This window comes from Triticum dicoccoides, chromosome 3B (assembly GCF_002162155.2).
Source record: "Triticum dicoccoides isolate Atlit2015 ecotype Zavitan chromosome 3B, WEW_v2.0, whole genome shotgun sequence".
Classification (NCBI taxonomy): domain Eukaryota; kingdom Viridiplantae; phylum Streptophyta; class Magnoliopsida; order Poales; family Poaceae; genus Triticum; species Triticum dicoccoides.
This window is the reverse complement of record NC_041385.1, coordinates 40,418,528-40,442,156: the sequence shown is the minus strand read 5'-3', so window position 1 is coordinate 40,442,156 and position 23,629 is coordinate 40,418,528. Positions and strand designations below refer to the sequence as shown.

At 45.5% G+C, this 23,629-nt stretch overlaps 1 protein-coding gene across 1 annotated transcript; it reads right to left on the bottom strand.

Annotated features, from left to right (window-relative positions):
- Window positions 1-796: 796 nt before the first annotated feature.
- LOC119280690 (lipid phosphate phosphatase 2-like) lies at window positions 797-4,021 on the bottom strand. The gene is made up of 9 exons (XM_037561462.1): window positions 3,857-4,021; window positions 3,431-3,531; window positions 2,615-2,827; window positions 2,440-2,527; window positions 2,227-2,336; window positions 2,023-2,116; window positions 1,526-1,714; window positions 1,384-1,443; window positions 797-1,249 (listed from the first exon to the last, which is right to left on the bottom strand). The coding sequence occupies exons 2-9, from the start codon at window positions 3,449-3,451 to the stop codon at window positions 1,089-1,091; spliced, it is 936 nt and encodes a 311-aa protein (XP_037417359.1). The 5' UTR covers window positions 3,452-3,531; window positions 3,857-4,021; the 3' UTR covers window positions 797-1,088.
- Window positions 4,022-23,629: the final 19,608 nt, after the last annotated feature.

Genomic DNA, 23,629 nt, shown 5'->3' with positions numbered 1-23,629 from the left:
TTCATTTCTATGCATATACCTGTGCTGGTCCAGTAGCACACCCTGAAAGTTAATCGACTTTCTTCCAATTATTCCTTCAGCCTCTTGCCCCGTGCTGAAGAGGAACCAGAGCATATCGAAAGTTACCTAGATGGTAAGAACTTACCTTACTTATGGCGACCGCATCAGATTAAACAAGGGACACTTCCTTTTCTTCCGTGGTCTGCGCTCTTGAAAGAAAAGTAAAAAAACGAAAGTGGAAGAATCCGCTCGCAATCTAGTTGTTTTCACTGCTGTTAAAGTGCCAATCATGCCACCTGAAATGGCATTATTGTACCCGCAAAAAAAAGACATTATTGGTTTCTGGCTAAAGACACGCATTGGGATGCTCAGTGCACTTCTACCGAAGAAGCGAATACCGCTTTGTTGAAACCTATAAAATACAGATACCGAAGCGCGTAGCTTTTTCGGGTGTGCGTGCGACAGAAGCATATTTAACAACACTTAGGAATGTTTTCAGCAAGATTAACATAACACAGAATCACAGAGCTGGCAGCGGTCGCCCTCATGGTGTAAAGCAGAGATTTCAGGGATCTGCTGCCTTTTGCCTCTAGCTCAACAACTAAGATCATTGATCCGTGTCGATCTCTTCTTCCCAGCTTGGAATAAGACCAAGGACGGGGAATAAATACAGTCAGTCAGTATAAGTTTGCGCCTTTTGCCTATGAATTGATAGATACAGAGCCACTGGACCACTAGCTACTCTGGGCGGTGGTGCAACCTGATAGATAATGTTCAATGGCTCTAGATATGCTTGTCATTATCATTGCTCAGTTGTGCTTGTTTAACAGCGGAATAAGTTCGTACTCAGTACTTCCACCAGCCACTCACACGGTCTACGACGTTAACACATGATTTAGATACAACAGGTGGCCCTAGAACAACTAGGTCAGAATATACTGAGCGAGTGACTTTTGTACACAAACATGAGGGGGAGATAGCACATATCTAGTTCTAAACTCCTAATACTTGCTTAGTGCACACATAAAAAAGTTTTTAACGCATGCTTACTGTACAAGGTATGCTAGTCGGTTCCACAGAGGGGTGAGTTACACACTTCCAGATTCCAAATCATTTCTTGATCTCCCGTTATGGTGTTGGCCGGTCAATCCGATATGATGCTCACCTGCAGACTGCTGGTTTTGTGCATTATTTGAATTGTGCACCTCAAGCTCTTCCAGCATGTGGAAGTACGCATAGGGACCCCAACCTTGTAGGCAAAAAAGAGATTGTCAGTTCAAACAGAAAAAAATACAATATCAAATGATATATTGATAATACCTAAACAAGAAACTGAACTAATAGCAGAAGAAATTTGCATTATTTTTGTGGAGATTGAACAACCTTGATGGTGATATGGAGGAGGAAAGAAGTGCAGATAGCACAGCACTGCCATGATATATCCTGAAATGCATCGATTAAACATGGTTACTGAAGGCCACAGGATGCCATGCATTTGTGAAGAGAGTGGGGAAGAAGCACAAACCAATCAGGCCACCGACAAGCACATCCTCCCAGTGGTGCCGATAGTTGTCTATTCTAGAAACCCCAACAAGCGAAGCAAGAAGAAGAGGAAGAATCACGATGCAAAGTTTTGCCACATGACCTTTGCGATCAAACGCCTTAATTTTGCCAGATAAGTATAGTGACAAAAATCCAAGTCCAGCAAAAGACCCTGCAATGCAAATTCTGTTAAATACTGACTGTGCATGCAGTATGACCGTAGTGCAACTCTATTTTGGAGGAAACAATGGAAGTGATATGATTATTCACAGTATCAACTTGAGATAACTACATAATATAAAGCATCGGTATCCAGACTATCAAGTCAAGTCCAAGTTTATAGCACTAAAAAAGAAAGAGATAAGCTAGTAAAATTTAAGCTACAATAGGTATGCAGCAATTGTTGACAATTTAACTCAGAGAGCTCTATCCATCAACATCGCATCTAGTGTAGACATGCACGTAAGGGTACAAACTTACACGACGTGTGTCCACTAGGAAAACTCTTGCGCCCATCAGTTAAGAAACCTTTCTCGCCATGGCAAATCACACCACCTGTCACTTGATCATATACCTGAGACAGCAAGCCAGTAAAGTGCCATGTTAATTTTACCTAGCAATGAGGCATGCCAATGCTTTAAAGTATGGAACTATACGGACATACAGAAGTCGGAAAATTCATACCTGCCTTCCATCAGGAAAACACCGCCAAAAGAAGTCTGGCCTTGGTCTCCCTACTGCAGTCTTTATCACATCAGTGAACGCGGCAGTGATCAGCACAGCGAAAATAACACCTGCATTTTCCATGCATGAATGTGTCACTCAGTATTCATAAACCAGATCTAAGTGCAGAGAAGAACAGAATCATCAGATGAAAACATAAACAGAATCAATCACCTAGCGTTGCGTGGTGAAGGTCATAGACGTCCCTTCTAGCAACATACACCGCTACGAAAACAAGCACTGGACACAGCATAGAGATTACCTGTTAAGAGGTCCAATACCCAATATCAGAGATGGGAGAGTATAAGATTACATCTGGCTATGAAATTGTAGAGGTTCAGAAACGTACAGGAACAGCCCATGCTGGCACAGTACTCTGTTTCACCGGGTACCTAATATCAGCCATCATATCCTTCCCAACGAACCGATTAAACGGCGGAGCATAATGCAAGACGACCACGGCCGCAGCTAGGAGCGTAAGAACGACCCAGTCATAAGTGTGCTTTCTGGCCAGTCCATATCCGTGCGTCTGAACCGTGTGCTGAACCTGCTGCATCCTATCCTGCTGGACAGAAACCGGTGTGCCAAGAACCTCAGTGGTCTGTGAGCAGTTCTGCTATAAGAAAATATATAAATGGCGAATATCAGCAGGCAGCAGCTCTCTCAACGTAAGCAAACTGCGCCATGGTGCAAATCCGACTGAAGAAGCTGGCTGCATCCTTGAATGGATTATCAGAATATGCTAGGCCTGCTAGTATTGTTCTCGTTCTTATGGCAACATCATCATGTCCCGACGAAATATGTCTCGAGTAGCTACAGTACCACACAAAAATGTACAGGATCTAGGTTGCAATGGAGCAGTAATACTCCATAGTCTAAATACAAGCAGTAATTCAGACGCAGTAGCAGGCTTTCTGAATGGATAAATAAAACCTCACCGACTATATTATCCGCGATGAAAAGAACTCGTCAATTTAGATGGCGCGCGCAACTACAACTTACTGAACTCATAGAGCACGCACAGCACAATCCCCAGCTGGGCAATCTTTGCCGAGCAATACTAGAGCAGAGATCCAATGTAGAGCTGTACTATTATGCGGGCAATGCAATGCAGAGTTGTGTGGCATAGAATATATAAATAGCAGAGTTGGATCCTTGGTCTCACCGTGTTGCCTCCACCACGCATCGAAGACCGCGAGACGAAGCAGGACAGCCCGCAGACCTGTATTTACGCCGTAGGCAGGCAGGAAATGCTCGGAAATTCCCCTGAAGCAGCCAAGGCAAGCAGGAAGGCATCAGTTTAAGCAGTAGCACGGTTATTTCACTGCATTTCCGTTCGCATCACGGAGCACCGGAACTGAATCTGGACAGGAAAGTGCGACAGTGACGCTGTCGATTCACGGATGGATGGCTTAAAACCCCAGCGCAGGGGAGCCGGGGCTGCTAAACCCTCCTCGTCTCAGAACAAGAAACCGAAAATAGATGAAATAAAACACAGATGCGGTGGGGGATCAAAACCCTAGAACACAAAATGGCGTGATTTTATTTAGGACGGAAAAAAGAAAGGAATTTGGGGAGCGGTGCGCGTCACCTCAGAATTAAACCCTTGCGGGTGGAGAGGGTGGCGATGGAACGGAGGCCGGGATGGATCCGGAGATTTTCGCCGCCGACGAGGGGGGAGGGAGAGCGGTGGAGAAGGCTGGGGAGGGAAGGGGGTGCCGGAGCAGGAGTTGTGGTTGGGTGCCACGGGAGGGCGGTGGCGTCTGCCGTGCCGCGACACGTGCGGGTACGCCGGAACGAGGACGGACCACACCGCCGCCGCTCTTGTCCGCTTTTTTCTTTCTATTTTTGCTGATGGGCTGGGCCTTGGAGTTCTTTTTCTTTCTGAGAAAAGATGGGCCTTAGAGTTGGCAGGTTCAGTCCGCAAGAAATGAAGTCAGATACTGGATATGCTTTTGTTCCAGGAAGGCTAATTACAGATAACATTATTTGTGCATATGAGTGCTTACACTTTATGAAGAGGAGCAGGGCAAAATCCAACAGCTTCTGTGCGCTGAAGCTGGACATGATGAAAGCCTACGACAGATTAGAGTGGCCGTACCTCCGAGCAATGATGGAGAAATTGGGCTTTGCACAAAGTTGGATTCAGATAGTGATGGATATGGTACAATCAGTATCTTTTTCAGTTCTATTCAATGGTGAGAAACTGGAACATTTCACACCCACAAGAGGCATCCGACAGGGAGATCCTATCTCCCCTTACCTTTTCTTGATTGCAGCAGAGGGCCTTTCGTGCCTGTTAAAATCTAACTCTCAGTCGTCGGGTTTGGAAGGGATCAAGGTGGCACCATCAGCTCCGTCTGTAAACCACCTCCTTTTTGCTGATGATAGCCTGCTGCTTTTTAAGTCAAGTGTTGAGGGCGCGACAATGGTTTCAAACCTATTGGATGTGTATTGCAAGGCTTCTGGACAGCGGATAAACAATGATAAATCTTCAATTTTCTTCAGCAAAGGATGCCCCCAAGTGGTAAGGGACGATGTTAAACTGATGTCAATGTTCACAATGAGTCTTTGAGCGACAGGTATTTGGGAATGCCCACTGATGTAGGGCAATCTAAGATGGGTACTTTCAAGTACTTAAGAGACAGGGTATGGGAAAAGGTTCGAGGGTGGATGGAGAAATTACTCTCAGCTGCAGGGAAGGAAGTGTTGATAAAATCCGTGGCACAGGCTATCCCAGTATACTCAATGGCTTGCTTCAGATTACCAAGGGGCTTGTGTGAGAACATCACTTCAATAATCAGACAGTTTTGGTGGGGGAGTAAACAAGGCAGAAGAAAACCTGCCTGGGTTTCTTGGGACGTTATGACAAAGCCAAAATACCTAGGTGGCATGAGTTTTAGAGATATTGAGGTTTTCAATCTCGCTCTACTAGCTCGACAGCCATGGAGACTCATGGATGATCCTACATCGCTTAGTGCAAAATTGCTTAAAGCTGCTTACTATCCAGTGAGTAGTTTCATGGAAGCCGAGCTGGGCAACCACCCTTCGCAAATATGGCGGGCGGTGATTGATGGAAGAGAAGTCTTGAAACAGGGCTTAATCCGAAGAGTTGGAAACGGGAGATCAACAGATATTTGGAACACCAACTGGATTCCAAGAACTGGCCCCATGAGACCAATTACTTCCATCTCAGCTAATCCTCCGAGGTTAGTGTCAGAGTTGATTGATCCCACATCTGCTTCATGGAGAGAGGGTCTCATCAGGGGTACTTTTTTACCGTTTGACGTGGACTCAATTTTGGCGATTCCCTTGTGCACAAAATCTATTGAGGACTTTTGGGCATGGTCCGGCGAAAGGAGTGGCAAATTCACGGTGAGGTCAGCATACAGGATGGTGATGAACACAAAGCATCATCGTGAGAATTGGTTGGATGGAGCTGGTGGAGTTTCGGATATTAACACACAGAATAACGAGTGGACAAGCCTATGGCATATCAAGGTGCCTTCGAAGCTTAAGGTGTTTTTGTGGAGACTAGCTCAACACTCGATCCCGTCGATGGACGTTCTGCACCGCCGCAACATGTCTACCACCACACGCTGCGCCCTGTGTGGTTGTGACGATTCATGGAAACATGCCCTGCTGGAGTGCACTATGTCTAGATGCATTTGGTCTTTGGCTGATCCCTGTCAGGTGGAGCATATGAGCCAGAATGCGGACATGAATGCAAGGAATTGGATCTTCGCCATGCATGAAGTTCTTTCGCAGGAGGAGTTTGTGATCATGGTGGTACTCTATGGGCTGTCTGGAAATCTAGGCGAAAGGCGATTTATGAGGATATATTTGAGAGCCCTCAATCCACTCATCATTTTATCTAGGCCTATATGAATGATCTTCGGTCAATACAGCAAGATAGAAGTATAGTACGGCCGAGGAAGGGAGGAGCACGGCCAAGGACAACACAGTGGATTCACCCACCAGGAACAATGTGCAAGATCAATGTAGACGGTGCTGTTTCTAAGAATCAGAAGAGAGGAACTGCAACGGCAATATGCAGAGACCACACTGGTAATTTCCTTGGGGCTTTGGCCATACTTGTGCGGGGTGTGTACGACCCACCGACGCTAGAAGCACTTGCTGTTCGGGAGGCTCTAGCCCTGGCCAAAGATCTGAACTTGCAGAATCTACACATTGCATCAGACTGTAAAGTGGTGATTGAGGACATGAAGGAGCAAAACCCAGCTGGTTATGGTGCAATTCTACATGAAATAACTGACCTTGCGAATGGTTTCGTAGAGTGTAATTTTGTTCATGAGTATAGAAGCTCGAACTTCGAGTCTCACAATCTAGCGAAGCATGCTTTAAAGTTAGGGGTGGGCCGCCATGTTTGGTTAGGACACCCCGGTAATCTCGTTTTTGTCCCTGTAAACATTTATCAGGATAAATAAAGCTTCACGTGATTGTCTCAAAAAAAAAGATACTGGATATGCATGTGCTCCGGTCCTACTCCTACAAGTTGCCACGTCCCACGCCCACGCATACACGTACGCAGCCGTACGAAACGGTCCTGCCATCGCGTGCCGATCCACCTCGGCGGAACAGTGCCACACGTACCTATCCGACGTGGCGCCCAGTGTCCACACCACTCCAAACTATCTAGCTGGACGAATCACCGTCTCTCGATCATCATAGAATAGTGGGGAGGATGACTGGATGAGTCACCGCAAGGACGAGCTTGTCGGAGGACACACACCGGGAACGAGCGCTTTCCCTGTAGGATCCACGTACACCTCGCCTCACCGCCCACTGCATGCATGATTGCCTCCAACCTGCTGTTCGATTGCTCTTCAATTTGTTCATAAACAACTTGCAATTTGTTCTTTACGTACCTCATCCAGGGCAGATAATACTCTAGTCGAGCGTGATTTATGGAGTTCGCGGGATAGCTAGTTAAAGCTTCCATGTCACGGTTAGGTGTTAGGTTGTCATCGTCCTGATCGAGCATCCAAAACAGCGGTCTCTTTCGTCGACATACAGACGCCGCTAGCTAGATTAAGTGATCTACTACAAGGTTCAATCATGGAAGATGCTCCAAGCTTGCAACAGTCGATAGGAGCGAATTATATGTATTTAGTATAGTACAATATGGACGAGCTTGCGCGGCCGGTGGGGGAGACGAAAAGGTATGCCTGTACATCTGGCTCTCATGATCCCATATGAAAACAAACTAATTTACAATCTTAATCCACTCCATGTCAACGTCGTACACACTAGTTATTAACTAGTGATTGGTAACAGGTCAACCACTGTGCCGTAGCGCAACCAAGCCTATAATGCATGGCGTAGTGCAATCAAAACTATAATATGCATGGTAAGTTACTACTGTATGTTAGTATCTCATTACAAGAAACAACAATTGCATTGGAACAATTGTTGTTCTACTCCTGCTTACAAGCGTGTGTTGCGTGTATGGTGGCAAGGGAAAGAAGGCGGCCTTGCTCGTGTTGTGCTGGCGGCGGAGGCCCCAACTTTCCCTGCGCACGGTGCCCCTGTTGCTCGGCAGATATTACCTCAAAGTAGACCTTATATTACTGCAACTCAAAATAAAGGAGAAGCTTTCAGCACAATTTGCATGTTGGATAGATAATAACTTTTAAAGAATGAACAGAATAACCAGAGCAGGAATTGGTTAATTAGGGGATCTCTCATTTTGTTTTCACTCTATTTGCCCCCCCCCCCCCAATATATAATGAAAATACACCTAGAACTATTGTTCTACGGTTTGCGACTCAAAAGCAATTTTAAACGTGTGCCGGCCTATATCTAAAGCGATTGAGACCTTTCTATTATCTAAAATTATTCCAAAATTATTCCGAAATTGCACTTTGAGTTTATATTTCACTAAACTGAAATGAAAGCGTTTAGAAATCAGACTTAGCAGATTAAAAACCAAACCTGTCAACTTAGCATTAGCAAAACCGGCGGCCTTTTTGTTCTCCAAAAGAAGAAAAGGAACGGCATGCATGGTTTGCCAAAAATATACATGCATGAGCACATTAATTACTTCCTGTCCACTTGTCAAAATGCAAGGGTTCCGGTACACCAAACCAAAAACTGATATAATTTTTGATCATGCTATAGTTGATCTCGTTGGTTAAATTTATGGTCAAAGTTAAATCTCAAGAAACGTGGACACATTATATTTTGAAATGGAGGGAGTATATTGTGATCATTCACGTAACCATGCCACATTGGTTTTACCTACCTCGCATCGCATGGCCGGGCAGGATTCCTGTTAGACACTGGAGTGGCAATAGTCTAAGTGACACGGTTTGTCTTGGAGCATCAAGTCTTGGTTAATTTCGTTTGGGCAGTGGTCTATGGATCTGGATATAATTTTAATTATTTTTAGTGTTCGTTCTACTATCATGATTGAAGATGAATAAATCAAAAGTTTTTCATGCAAACAAAAAAAGTGATCATGGAAACTCGCCCCCCAGCGATCTCTCTCCACCGGCCGCGCCCACCCGAGGCCGACGCCACGGTGTCGGTGGATCGTCAGACGAGATCCCAAACGGAATGGATGGGAACGGACGACGCGGTCGGCTGTTGGATGCGACGTTGCTCTTTCCCCTGGTTGGCGACTTGTTGGCCAGTCCCGTGCACCGCACTCCCGACCGATACCTGGTTGCCTACGCGGCCCGGCTGGTCGCTTCACAGCAGATGGAGGAGAGACCCATGATCTGCTATAAGAATAAGAAAAACATCAATAAAAACCCCCAAAAGAGGCATGATTCCATCAAAGCACATCTTCCATCCCCTTTTAAGTTTTCTAAACGCTCTCGAACCACTTAATCAAACAACATCAAATTTGACAGAGAAAAAGACACATGAGGTCTAGATATACCCTAAAAATTGCAGCTAAATCGGATATCGTTTGCCTACCAAATATATTTGTCTAGCAAACCTACGATGTGTTAAAACTGCAATATACTCGCAAATCATATGTTCCACTGATTCAATCCTCAAACCAGATAACCTGATCCAAGTACTCAAAGCAAGGAACGGCCAAGTTTGGTGCCAATCCACGAACGTTTCAGTCTCCAACCACCAGCTTGAATATTATCTAGTCAGATCCCACAAATCCAGACAGGATCACACTCCTTCACTTTCCTCTCTTCTTGTATGTTGTGTTCTTGTTGCGTGCTCTGTCACTCTCTCCCGAATTTCACAATACCATGCACCAGTCCCATGCACCATGGTACAGGGGTGGAGTGGCTAGAGCTTTGTTCTTCTATTCCCTTCATTAGGAAGTACTCCCAACCATTAGATACAACAAAATCAATGACTCACATGTCTTGGACTTTTGGGATGATGCTGACTGCCAACACACCTCCATGTGGAAGAACTTAGCCCAACCATCTCGACATGTTTTTTATAACTTCCTGGCGCCTCCGGTTCCTACTCACAAGTCCAAGAAGATATCTCATCTCAACATTTCCAGTAACTAGCTAGACGAATATTTTTGGTTGATGAGATGGGAAGATTAGAAGTGATACAGATTGTGACCTCGAAATATACATGATAGTAGGGTTTTATTCAACTTGTGTTTGCATGCATATTTGTGTGAGACAAGAGTGTAGACTTGAGAGAGAAGGGGGTGAACGATGCTCCTTTTAACAATGGTGGAGGTAGTATTCCGTATGCGATCCTAAATATAATATCAGCTTCATTTATTCGGACATATGACATTTTATTTCATTGACCTAGGGTAGCTAGACTCATGTAGCATTGAAGCTATAAGCATAAGAAAATCCAATTACAAAGGGGAAAAACACATGCATGGGTTTACTTGGTTCATACACGACATTATAGCTTCCCCACAAAATAAAAAAAGATAATATAGCTTACGATTTCAAGATGCTAGTTCATTTTTTGTAGAAAATGTTAGGATAGTTACCCTATTGCATGAAAGGACATAAATTGGATAAAGAAATGATTCTCGTATAAATAAGGTGGTTGACACATGCATGCATTTATATATGAGATTTGAAAGGTAACTGGACACCTACGCAACATTGGCATTATTATTGTTAAATAAGATAAACTACTCCCTTCATCCATAATATAAGATATTATTACATATAATATGTGAGTATATTGGATATAAAACATCTTATATTATTGGACAGACGGAGTATAACATAAGCATCGCTTAAGTTTCGAGAGTGCAGTGGGTGCAGTAGCATGTCATGAGAACACACTCATCTACCAATTAATGCATTGGTCAAGTTCATGATTGTGGAAACGCACCTTGGGGCATGTTGATACATCTCAAATGTATCGACATTTTATTAATTTATTATGCTATTATAATGTCATTTTTAATACTTCTATAGTAATTTCTATACTTTTTCTAGATTAACCTATTAATTTTGCGCCCGGAACCAGTTGTTGTTTTCCGCATATTTTTGACTTTTTGGAAAATCAAATCTATGGGGGTCCAAATACAACGAGGATTTTTGATGACTTTTTTCTAGGACTAGAAGATTCTAGAAAACACTGGAGGGGACGAGGCCCCCATGCGGCCTGATGGTGTGGCCATGGGCCACCCGCTTTGTGGTAGCCGTGTGAGCCCCTTGGCCACCGCCTTACGTCAATTCCTTCGTCTACAAATCACATATTTTGCGAAACCATCCATACCAATTTTCTTTAAAGAAAACGTTGCACAATTTTTGTTCCGAGGAGATCCAATCCGGAGGCATGTGCCGACACCTTGCCAGAGGGGGAATCCATCACTGGAGTCATCTTCATCAACCTTGTTGCCACCATAACCATGTGTGAGTAGTTTTCTTAGGATCTTAGGGGGTCATAGTAGTACCTCGATGGCATCTACTCTCCCTTGTGATTCAATACAAAGTTTCCGTAAGCTGCCACACATAATCAGGATTCATATGATGTAATTGGTGGTTGTGTTTGTCGGGATATGATGAATGACACTTTATGATAAGATTGTTCATTGAATATATTGAGTCTTTTGAAGTGTATTTGCTGCATAATTAAGTAGTATTGTACGCTCTCTAATCTATTTGTCTTCTTTGGCAAGGATTGATTGGTAGTTCCTCAGAAGGAGTTGTGCATTGTAGTGGGTTCAATCTTGCGTTACTTCCATCCCACTGACACAAAGGGTGCGAACACGTATTATACAATTGCTACTAAGGATAAAATGATGGTTTCTTTATTACACATGGATTATAGTTTTACTATCAACATTATTTCATCATGCTTATTGCAATGCTCTTTTTGTTATAAGCTTAACACTTTGAGACGTAGGTTGGATATCTGTCTGGAGTGGAGTATTAGTTGTAGATGCAGAAAAACCTTCGAAGATGAATGATTTGCGACAGGAGCACCCATGCATAATGGCATTCTTATCGACTGAATTTCATCAGCACTTCCTTCCGACTAATTTAGTCTAGAAGCATTTCCTTCAGATTGTTCATGAGAGAAATATTCTTCTTCATGAGAAGAATCTAATGTGGCTTTCCTCTTTCTCTGGGTGACAACTTGAACTGTTTCAAAGAACTAGAATGCACTGGATCATGATGCTTCATGGAGTGGCCATCCTTAGAGGCAGGCTCACACTGCCTTTTCTTCTCAAGGTCACCTTTTGTCAGTTCAATGTTTTTCTCTTCCCGAGCCTAATCTTTTAGAGATTTCTTGGCTCTCTTGTTAGCAGCTTTCTTCCTTTTTTTTCTCCCGGGGATAATCATCAAGTGTCAGGAGAGAGGAGGGCCGACATCACTGGGAACATGCAAAGGCCACTTTTGTGGTTCCCCTTCCTTCAGACATCCTCGTGCGATGCAATCTTCCCACAAAGGAATGAAAGCCAATCTCATAGCATAGTTGCCGTGGATCCTCTAATAGTTGAACCATTTATTAGCCAAATGACGAATGATCCTTTGAAGCCGATTAATTCTCTGATTGGAAGTGTCCCCTTTGATAGTCTTCTAATCTTGGGGGTGATACATTTCGGCAGTGGTACCGGTTTCAAGCCTTGTCCACCTCTTCTAGGACGATCTTCTAAAAGAATCTCTTGTTCATCATTTCCCTTCAGCTTTTTCTTCAGAGGCTTCGAAACATTAGCAATTCCACACATTCTTTTCTGCCCTTTCTCTAGAGAGATCTGTGGCAGAAGGTTCATAGATTTAACCTCACAATCAACTTGATCAGAGGGACCCGAAACCCTAATTTTCCTGTGAAAAAGAATTAAGATGTGAGGGAAATAAATATGGGGTCATCAGTACGCACAACAAATTTTGATGAAAATCAATTTCCTGGAAGAATTGATCAGCAGCTTAAGAGTTATCTTGAATGAGAAATATCTTTGAAAGATTTCATGCTAGTAAGTTCCGAGAGAAATCTACTAAGATGAAATCTATCTATTTTTTTCATCTGAGAGAAAACACAAAGTCTGGATCTATTCAGATGTCAACGAGGAACAACTACAAACCATGCACCATAAAACATATTCTCTTCTAAGATCTACCAAGATGGTTAAAACAAGAGAAAATGGCGCTGAGAAACTCGTATTAAGAACACAGTGAGAAATAGGAGTTCGGACCTTCGTACCTTAAATTGGTGGTGGATATCAACTATGGCGACAAGGAGAGGAAGATTTACCGCGTCGGCATAGAGGAAAAATCCCAACCGTCACAAGAGAAAATATACGGTTCACAGTCATTAGTACCTTCACATTCAACGCTCGGGATTTGATGGCGGTCGTGCATGGGCACATGGCAACCGAAAGAGTGGTTTCTCCTTAGTTGGGCAGGAGATCCAAAATTTGGAGGGATTTTGCTAAATTAGAATTTACCTACAGAACGCATTTCCCTCGTATCCAAGGGTGCCAGAGAAAAAATTGTTCAAAATTATGTACTCACGAGAGAGTGGCGGATCAGTAACGACGCATCGCCGTCGCCGTCCATGGTTTGCTAAGCGTGGACGCTATCGATAGGTCAACCGGACGTGACGTGCCCTGACCAAAAGGAAAAAAAAGGAGGAGTATATGATGCATCCTGTGATTAGGTGTTTGTTTCAGGATCTTCCGCAAAAAAAAAAAGGTGTTTGTTGAGGATGACAGGGGATGTAACGAGCGCTCGTGATTTGGCCGCAGCAACTTCAACAGAGTTATCTTTCTTTCTTTCTTTGCCGTTACTGATCGGCCGATCGATCGTGCTCGCCACAACCGCAACTAGATCATGGGTCTCTCTCGCTCTCCTCTACCTGGGGCGCAGCCAGCCGGCCCGCGTAGGCAATCAGGCATCCACCAACCAGGGGAAAGAGCACGCACCGTGGTGGTGTCGGCCTGGGTCGGGAGGGATCGCCGGAGGCCGAGCTTACATGCGGCCGCGCCGTTCGCTGTAGGGGCGGGCGCGTGGCAACTCCTTCGCGCTGGCCAGATCGCTTCGTCGGAACTGATACATGCGGCCATCACGTGAGCCTGTTTTGCTACAGCTAATTACGTTATCTACAGTACTAGTAGTATTTTTTTTTTGCGGGAAAATCTACCGTACTAGTATACTACATGTTTACCTCATCACTGTCCCGAACGACGCGGCTGCAAAGCCTGTTTCTCCCCACGGATTAAGGTTAATTTCACTTTATCTGATTCAAGCAACAGCGAGATCACGGTATATAACATGACTTGTACTTTTCTTTTGAATGATCGGTGTATGATGTTTCTACATGGGATGTGGTTGGGTGAGATTCAACCAAGCCTTAGTCAAGTGATATAGCATGTAAGTAAGAAGAAAAAAAACCTAAATTTTTATTTGCACAAATCTCGATGCAACATCTTATGAATATAACACCGGCTAAGGCTTAACCAAGTATAAATCGACCGAAATTTAGGAACACTGTCCTACATTATCTGCCCATCGCCTCAACAACCCCCATATGTGTTATGAAGACCGGCAATACCATGCGTTTAAGAGTTCTACCTTGTACTTTTCTGTATTTGATTCGTCTGCCCCTGGCCGCCGGGGTGACGGCAGGTCCGAGCCTCGGGGCCTCGTCACGCCGTACGTATGTTACCTGCATCTAGTGGACGACGATCAATGATACCTATCTGTTTATTACGTTTTTTTTCTGGCCGTGACCATTGGGAGCACGCAATGACGCAACCGCCAAATGCTGATGCATGCAACGACGATTCCCCTCCATCCTGTTGCCGCGTCAATGCCTAATAGGAAACTCGTACTCTACATCAAGTTGCCGTCTACGCGGCGCATAAAAGCGAAAGCATACACCGAAAGCTACCATGCAAAAAAGAAAGAAACACGCAAAGCTATATACTGCATCAATTCATATAACAAGTATACGCCCCATGTATGTATGTATGTATGTATGTGACATACGCCATGGCAAAGCAACCCATCCCGACCCAGGTATACATCATATCAAAAAACGAAAAGAAGGGGCACAGACATAATTCGTACGCAAAATATCACTCAACTGCTCATCATTTCTCTCTCTCTCTCTCAGAGAAAAACTGCTCGTTGTTTCTCCGGCGCCTGGTGTATTATTTTACCACTCTACGACGGCAAAAGGAAGAGTACGCATCAGTATGGGGTTGGAGTGCTCGTGGACACTGCTCAGCTAAAATGTCACAGTCAGGGTGCAGTTGAGCTTGTCACTTTTGTTTTTGACGGAGAGCTACCATGCATGCCTCTTTTGATGCTGTAAAAAAACTGCCCAAACGATCCAATTATTGGCCGCCCAGGAAATAACGATTCAGCCCATTCCCATCGGTAGCAGTCAGCCAATCACAACGTGGCGCCCGAAGTTTCAACAATGGCGACTGGTAATGGGAATTGTACGCGCTGCACGTTGGTCAAGTCGCCCAAGACCGCGAATTTACCTGTGGTTGAGTTGGTTAGGTGGACAGTGGTATCCCCAATCCATCAGGGTTCAAATCCTGGTGCTCGCATTATTTCTGGATTTATTTCAGGATTTTCGGCGATGCGCTTTCAGTGGGAGGAGACGTTCCCCTCGACGACGAGGCGCCTACGGTGACTTCGTAAATCTCAAGATGATATGCCGGCTCAGTCTCTCGGAGGTGCTCATAAGGGTAGGGTGTGCGTGTGTGCGTTCATAGGGATGAGTGTATGCGCGTGTATATGAGCGCTTGTGTCTGTACTGATGCTAAAAAAAAAAAGTCGCCCAAGACCAAACGCATGCATGCATGTGATTACAGCCGACCGACCGACCGATCCTAGTAGGGCGATCCAGGACGACTTGGAAAAACAAGATGACGAGACCTGCGAAAGGCGTTTGGCCTCAAGTCAGGCGTGCATGCATATACATGTGCATGGTCCAATTGGATTGCGGGTGCGGTGACCTGAGCAGGGGCAACGGATTGGATGAAGCACCAGAAAAAACGTTGGGTCCCACCGCTCTCCTTGTCCAGCTGCTATAGCTAGCTTTGGGCAGCGGACGGGACGAGTGCCATGTACAGCTCTGCCTGTGCCCCGGCCGTTTCCAACTCTCCATGACCATGCAAATCCTTACCCAGGCGAAATTAACCAAGAAAAGTAGCGCCAACCCTGCCCGGCCATGGGATCGGAGGTAGATAAAGCCATTTTGGTCTTGTTATTACGTGACGGATCGCAATAAATAACACAGTTTTTGGTTTAGTGTACCGGAACACTTGCGTTTTGAGTTTTGACAAGTGGACTGGAAAGTAATGAATGTGCTCATGCGTGCCTTTTTTGGCAAAGTATGCATGCCGTTCCTTTTTTTTTTGGAGATCAAAAGGCTACCGGTTTTGCTAATGATAAGTTGACACGGTTGGCTTTTTAATCTGCTAAGTTTGATTTCTGAAACTCTTTCATTTCAGTCCAGTGAAATGTAAGCTGAAATTGCAATCTTGGGATATAAATTTAGTCATAGAAAAACTAATCTCAATCACTCTAGATATAGACGGGGCACATGCTTATTTTGAAAAATATAGATATATGCGGACATAAGAAGATGGGCAAAGCTTTGCATTCTCATAATCAAAACACTTGCTTTGTGTTTGATCAAAACACTGAGCAACACCGAGCAAGAAGTAAAACAAGAGTCGTTTCATTGCAATTATTGTTTCTTCTGATGAGATATATACCATGCATATTATAGTTCTGATTGCACTACGCCATGCATTATAGGCATGGCAGTTGACCCGTTATCAATCACTAGTTAATTAGTAGTGCGTACGACGTTGACATGGAGTGGATTAGCTTGTAAATTAGTTTGTTTTCATATGGGATCATGAGAGCCAGATGTACACGCCTACCTTCTCGTCTCCCCCACCAGCCGCGCAAGCTCATTCATACATATACTCCATAATATGGACTGTTGCAATGCTTGGAGCATCTTCCATGGTTGATCATTGTAGATCACTTAATCTAGCTAGCGGCGTATGTATGTCGACGAAAGAGACCGCTGTTTTGAATGCTCGATCAGGACAATGACAACCTAACCGGGACACGAATGAAGCTTTAATAAACAGTGGTTATCTAGTCTAGCTATAACATACTCCCTCCGTTCCTAAATATAAGTCTTTGTAGAGATTTCACTATGGACTACATACGGATGTATATAGATGCATTTTAGAGTGTAGTTCATTCATTTTACTCCGTATGTGGTTCATAGTGGAGTGTCTCCAAAGACTTATATTTAGGAACGGAGGGAGTAGATTATTATCCAGCCTCTCCTGTAGCTGTAGCGTCCTGTATGAGGTACGTAAAGAACAAATTGCAAGTTGCTCAAAAAAATTGAAGAGCAACCGAACAGCAGGTCGGAGGCAATCATGCATGCAGTGGGCGGTGAGGTGAGGTACGTGGATCCTACAGCGAAAGCGGCCAGGCCAGGCAAGTGGAATCCGGCTCGTCCTCCCCACTATTCTATGATGATCGATCGATCCATGCTGATTCCTCCAGCTAGATCGTTTGCAGTGGTGTGGACACCGGGCGCCACGTCGGAGAGGTACGTGTGGCACTGTTCCGCCGAGGTCGGCGGGCGATGGCAGGACCGTTTCGTACGGCTGCGGACGTGTGTGCGCGGGCGCGGGACGTGGCAACTCGTAGGAGTAGGATCGGAGCACGTCCGTATCCATTATCCAGTATCTCCTGCCGTTGGAGTTCATTGGGTAGTAGCACGAGTATTTGTTATCCGATCAGCCTCGCAGCTGGTTCCATTTTCGTAGAAACGAAACCGAACACACAGAAAAGTAAACTACGGGGTAAACAGAGTAATGCTAGACACAGAGAGGGATTGATTACGGGGTTCACGGACTAAGAGATAAGAGACGTGAGCGATTGGGATTGGATAAGAGAGGAGAATGGGCCCCACCCCCACTGAAAATGGTTAACAGCTAGACAAATGAACTCCACGCGGAAGTATCATGTGATGCCAACCCACAAATGCTCTCATGCTATCTATTTAAAATTTTCAAATTTAAACATTACAAAAAAAATCCTGAAAAGAATCATGGATGTTCACAGCACATGTTTAGATAACCCCTCAAAAATTCATATCAAAATTTGAAATATACATCGAGAAACAAAAAAGAGAAATCCGTCATGAATAGTGTCAAAAGAAGACAAAATGATAAATCTTTTTTGGTTCTTCCTGTGTATTTCAAATTTTGATCTGAATTTTTAGCGGTTGTCAAAATATGTGTTGTGAACATCCATGATTTGTTTTAGAATTTTTTGAAATGTTTAAATTTGAATTTTTCAACTTTGTATCATGGGAGCATGTGAGTGTTGGTATCACTAGATATTTTCCTATGAACTCCTAGCAGATTCAGGCTTCACTCATTCTAACAACATTGATTTCGTAGCTCTTGTGCGGATTCCTCATCAGGTATTCCATGGAAACATAGCGAAATGAGGTATATGAGAGCAACTCTAGAAGAATCTTCATATTGGCCTATCAATCGCCATAATGAATGCCAATATGCCAATTCTTGTAAAAAAAAGCACTCTATCCATCATTTATGTAGGGTCCTTCATATCTGACCTCCCAGCCTCCATATTTGGCATTTCAGAGTCAACTTTTAGAGGGCACTCCACCCAACCAAAACTGTTTGGTGCCAGGAAAACTTCACGTGGTCCCCTATTTCACATAAGGAGAAGATGATGTCTCATTTGATGAGTAGGTCCCACAATATCGAAGCAACAAATATAGAGACTCTGAGTTTGCGGATCACCTATCCAGCCTACACATGCACATGGAGCGGTGCTCCATGCACGTCATGAAGGCAGAGAGTATGGAGACTCTATTAGAGAGTTACTATAAGATTCTTGGAGACAATGGATCCAAAGCAGGCAGTGAGGTAATAAAATGATGCAAGAGCATTCTTACATCTAAGGAAGGAGGGTACATAACATATATACTCCTACTCACTTTGTCCCAAAATAAGTACCTCCACTTTAGTAATGGGACGGAGGGAACATATCAGGGAACACATATGTCATATCCGTTTTAATTTTATGCATTATTCTCGAAGAAATACAAGTGCATTTAATCTTGATGAAAAATATCTAAAAATAATTTCGCATTTTCATCCACCTAACCATGGGAAACCATTCGATCTTCATTTACACCGTCTCCATTTTGAAACATCCAACTATGAACAACATTCCAGCATGCGACTACTACATTGGTATCCGATGATAAAAAGAGCATGTTTCTGCTAGAGACGAGGATCGTTGTGGCATCAATTGGCATCAGCGATGACACCTCAGCTCCCAGATTGAGCACACACCACATCAAATGGTCTAAAGAGTAGTCGAGCATACTTGCATACCAAAATGTCGTCGGAATTGTGGTTGGAGGCGAGATTGATAACTGATATTGTGAGATGACGGTGTCTCTCTACGACCGACCGGCCCCATTTGTTATTTTGTATGTCTAAATCAAACCGTATAGGTTGGTAACGTTTTAGTGCATATGATTATTTTAAAAACGTTGGCAAGCGAAATATGTAGATTCCCTAGAAAGTAAGCAGGGCATTTGCCAGTTCCTTTCTTTCCAAGTTCGTCGAGTTGCTTAATCTGTTTGGGCCAGCTTGAAACAGCAGATTACTACTCCTACTAGATTCAGCGCATTCGCTACCGAACTGCTCATAATAGAATCCTCCCACTTGTTATTTTCTAACCAAGGGACCGGTGTAGACCTGCCAGCCAGCCCACAGAATGGCATGGAAAATACAAGGGCAAGATCCAAGGCCTGTGATTGGCCCTGGACAAGCAGACGCGGCTAACCGCCTCGGGAATTGAACCCACTGCATGCTGCTATCTGGGCAGGCAGGCAGATCAAAACAAGTCGATTGACCGGTGAAATCAGAACACAGGCTAGCTAAGCTAAGCTAGGAGTCGTAGCATTTGATTGTGGTCGCCTCCAGGCCGTTCCAATGGAATAAGTAATCACACAAGCTTTGTGTCAAAAAGATCAGATTAGACGAAGCTTTGTGTCAAAAAGGATGGAATAAATTATTAGGCAAAGCTTGATACCAAGTGCATCTAGTAGATTAGATTAATGGCGTGGGAGGTGCCACTCCGGAATGGCGTATGGCGCAGGGCAGGCTGAAATGCTTGGTTTCCAAGTAGCAGCAATGATAATATATTCTTTTGCTAATACGGTGGAGTGTATCTCTTTTTAATGATGTGATGTGGAAGTTAGGAATCGCTTAGCCGAAGAGAACTATAGCAACCCAGCTAAGCTAGCCAGGCGTCCCTTGGCAGCATAATAAGCGTCGGAACAGTGAGACGCTCTTGGGTTAGGAACAGTGACGGATCAGTAACGACACGCCGTCGCCGTCGCCGTCGCCATCCATGGTTTGCTAAGCGTGGACGCTATCGATAGGTCAACTGGGAAAAAAAGGAGTGTATGATGCATCCCGTGATCAGGTGTTTGTTCAGGATGACAGAGGAGCATAAGCATGAGCTCGTGATTTTGGCGGCAGCAACTTGAACCAAGTGTTTCTTCGCCGTTACTGAATGATCGGTGGTGGTCGCCGCAGCCGCAAGCAGCCTGTAGGCGCAGATCACGGGTTCCCTGGCCTCTCTCCTCTCCTCTATCTGCGGCGCAAACAACCGGGCCGCGCAGGCAATCAGGCGTCGGCATTCACCGTTACTCGCCCAGCCGGGTGAGTGAATAGCATAAAACTACCGCAATTCGTGTTAAGATTTCAAAAAACTATCACTTTTTGTTTGTGACTGATAACTATCGAAACCGGTGTCGACTGTTTCAAAAAACCCAAATCTTCCGTTGCTAAGAAATTAAACCGGTTTATGACAATCGGGTCCGCACCTAAACAAACCGTCCGTTTGACTGTTAACTGACATGTGAGGCCTACATGTCAGTGTCTCCCACTCTCTAATAAAAAAAATTCTCGTGTAAATTTCTTCTTCAGCCCTTGGTTCTTTTACAAATTTGAAAATATGCCCTTATTTTTACAGAATAACTCCTATAATCATTTAGAAAAAGCAATCGGGTCCCTCAATCATCAAAAAAGCAAATCCCGCCCAGAAAATCCCGTCGGCCATCCCCACGCTCCTCCCTGGCCATGGTGCCTCCGAGCACCAAGTCGTCGCTTGGGACCTGCGGGGCCGGCCAGAGCTGGCACAAGCAGCGCCGCCGAGGGCTGCTACCTCCTCACCCGCTCCGGCTCTCCACCATCGCGCGGGAGGCCATTCTCCGGCCAGAGGGGCGCCGCCACGCGCCATGGAGGGGCGCACCGCCCACCTCCGGTGCCCGTCGCCGCATAGAGGTCGGCTACCTCCGCTGCCCGCCTCGGCAGAGAGGCCGACCACCTCCGCTGGCCGCCTCTGCGACGAAGCCGGCCACACCGCCACCACCTCGAGCCGGCGCCGCCATGGATCGAGCCCGTCGCCCGCGTGGAGGTCCGCATCTGCGCTGAGGCCGGCCACACCTCCACCACATCGAGCCGACACCGCCATGGACCGGCGTGTAGAGCTGCTCCCTGCCTCGCTTGTTCCTCCAACCTGGCCACCTCCGCGACGAAGCCGGCCACACCGCCACCACCTCGAGCTGGCGCCGCCATGGATCGAGCCCGTCGCCCGCGTGGAGGTTCACATTTGCGCCGAGGCCGGCCACACCTCCACCACCTCGAGCCGACGCCGCCATGGACCGGCGCGTCGAGCTGCTCCCTGCCTCGCCTGTTCCTCCAACCTGGCCGGCGTCGTTCCTTAGGGTGGGCGCGGGCGAGTGGCCTCACCTCAGGGAGATAATTCCTTTAAGAACAGGGGGATTTACCATTTTATTGCAAACGAGACACTACATGTGGGCCCCATAAGTCAGTTAACGGTCAAACAATCAATCAAACTGACGGTTTGTTTATATGTGGGTCCGACCTGTCATAAACCGGTTTAAATTCTTAGCAGCATGCGATTTGGGTTTTTCGAAACAACCAACGCCGATTCTGGTAGTTATCAGTTACAAGCAAAAATGTGATAGTTTTTTGAACCCTAACGCGAATTATGATAGTTCTATGCTATTCACACCGGCCGGGTGGATCGGGAGCGCGGTGAGCGGGACTGGCCAACAACCCGTCCACCGGCCACAGCGTTCGGGCGGGCGGGCGTGCGTATAGGGGAAAGAGCAACGTCGGATCCAACGGCCGACCACGTCGCCCGTTCCGTTTGATTACCTTACTACAGGACTAGTTATTAGTACTACGTGTTTACCTCATCACTGTCCCAACTCCCAGACAACACGGCTGCAAGCTTGTTCCTCCCGATGGATTACGGTCAATTTCACTTTACCCGAGTCAAGCAACAGGGAGATCACGGTATAAGAGGTATTGTGCAAAGGTTTTTTTGTTGAAGGATCGGCGTATGATGATTCTATATCATTTCCCCATCCCCTTAACAGCCTCCATATGTGTTATGAAGACCGGCAATTCGATGACTTTGCTGCTAGACTTGCTCTAGCTATCAGATTGAGCTCTATTTTCGCACCTTGTACTTTCCTCGATCTGATTCGGCCTGCCGGGGTGACGGCAGATCCGTGCCTCGGGGCCTCGTCGTGCCGCACGTATGATACCTGCACATAGTGGACGGCGATCAACGATGCATACAGTATATGTTTAGCAAGAAATGACGCTACCGCCAAATGCTGATGCACGCAACGACGACTCCCCTCCATCTTGTTGCCGCGTCAATGCCTAATAGGCAACTCGCGCATCAAGTAGCCGTCTACGGGGCGCATAAAAGTGAAAGCACACACGCAAAGCTACGGCATAACTGTTCATATAACAAGCATACATATCATGTATGCATGTATATGGATGTGTAATGTGACATACGCGATGCCAAAGCAGCCCATCCCGATCCGCGTACTCCTACATCATATGAAATTTAAAAACATATACAAGGAGCAAAGGGGCACACACATAACGCGAAAATATATTTTTTTTGACGCTGCTACGGCGGGCAAAAGCCGGCTTGAACAATTTTCATTTTCAAAACCAAGATCGAGATACAAACACAACGGCTACAACAAGTGGCACCCAACCCACAAGAAAGGGACAAGGAACAACAGAAGAAGAACCAGAAGCAAGCTACAACAAGCAACCAACACCAAGAACTTAGCATCCATCATCAGTAGGTAGACCGAGAAGAGCAGGAACTAGCATTGTTGGATCAGACGAAAGGAGATCCGACACCGAGAAGACGCTGAGGAGAAGTCGTCTGCTGTCCTGCGATCACTCATCACTTTGAAGAACTAGGAGAGTCGCAACCACCGTCGAAGGGTTTCCCATTGCCTAGCCACGCCGCGACAGAGAGGGCCGCTGACCGTGCCGAAGGGCAATGTTCCGCCGAGACAGCCCTGCACCTCCTCTGAGCCACACCACGGCCTCCATCACAGATAGAGAGAGCCAGAACACTATGCGAGACAACAAAACCTCAAGCGACGTCGAAGGGCACCAAACTCCGAGTCGTCACCGCCGCCACGAGCCCCCAAGAGAGAGGTCGACCAACATCCCCAAGATGACCAAGGCAAAGGCTGCCGCCACATATCACTTCCACCGCCGCCACCAAGCAGACCAACAGACCAACAACACTCCAACCGAGACACCAAGCAACCCACGACGGATCCATGGCTCGAAGACTATGCCTTTCATATTCTAGTTCCTCATTTGAGCGTTCTTTTGCTCTGTTGGTGGGGCATAAACTCAGAAATAGTTTTTGTTTTTTCTTTAAATAATAGTAAAAGTATGCATTCAAGTAGTAGCTTTTTCTAAATAGTCGAGTAAAGTCGAGTAGGGCTGGCAACAAGGACTAGGAAG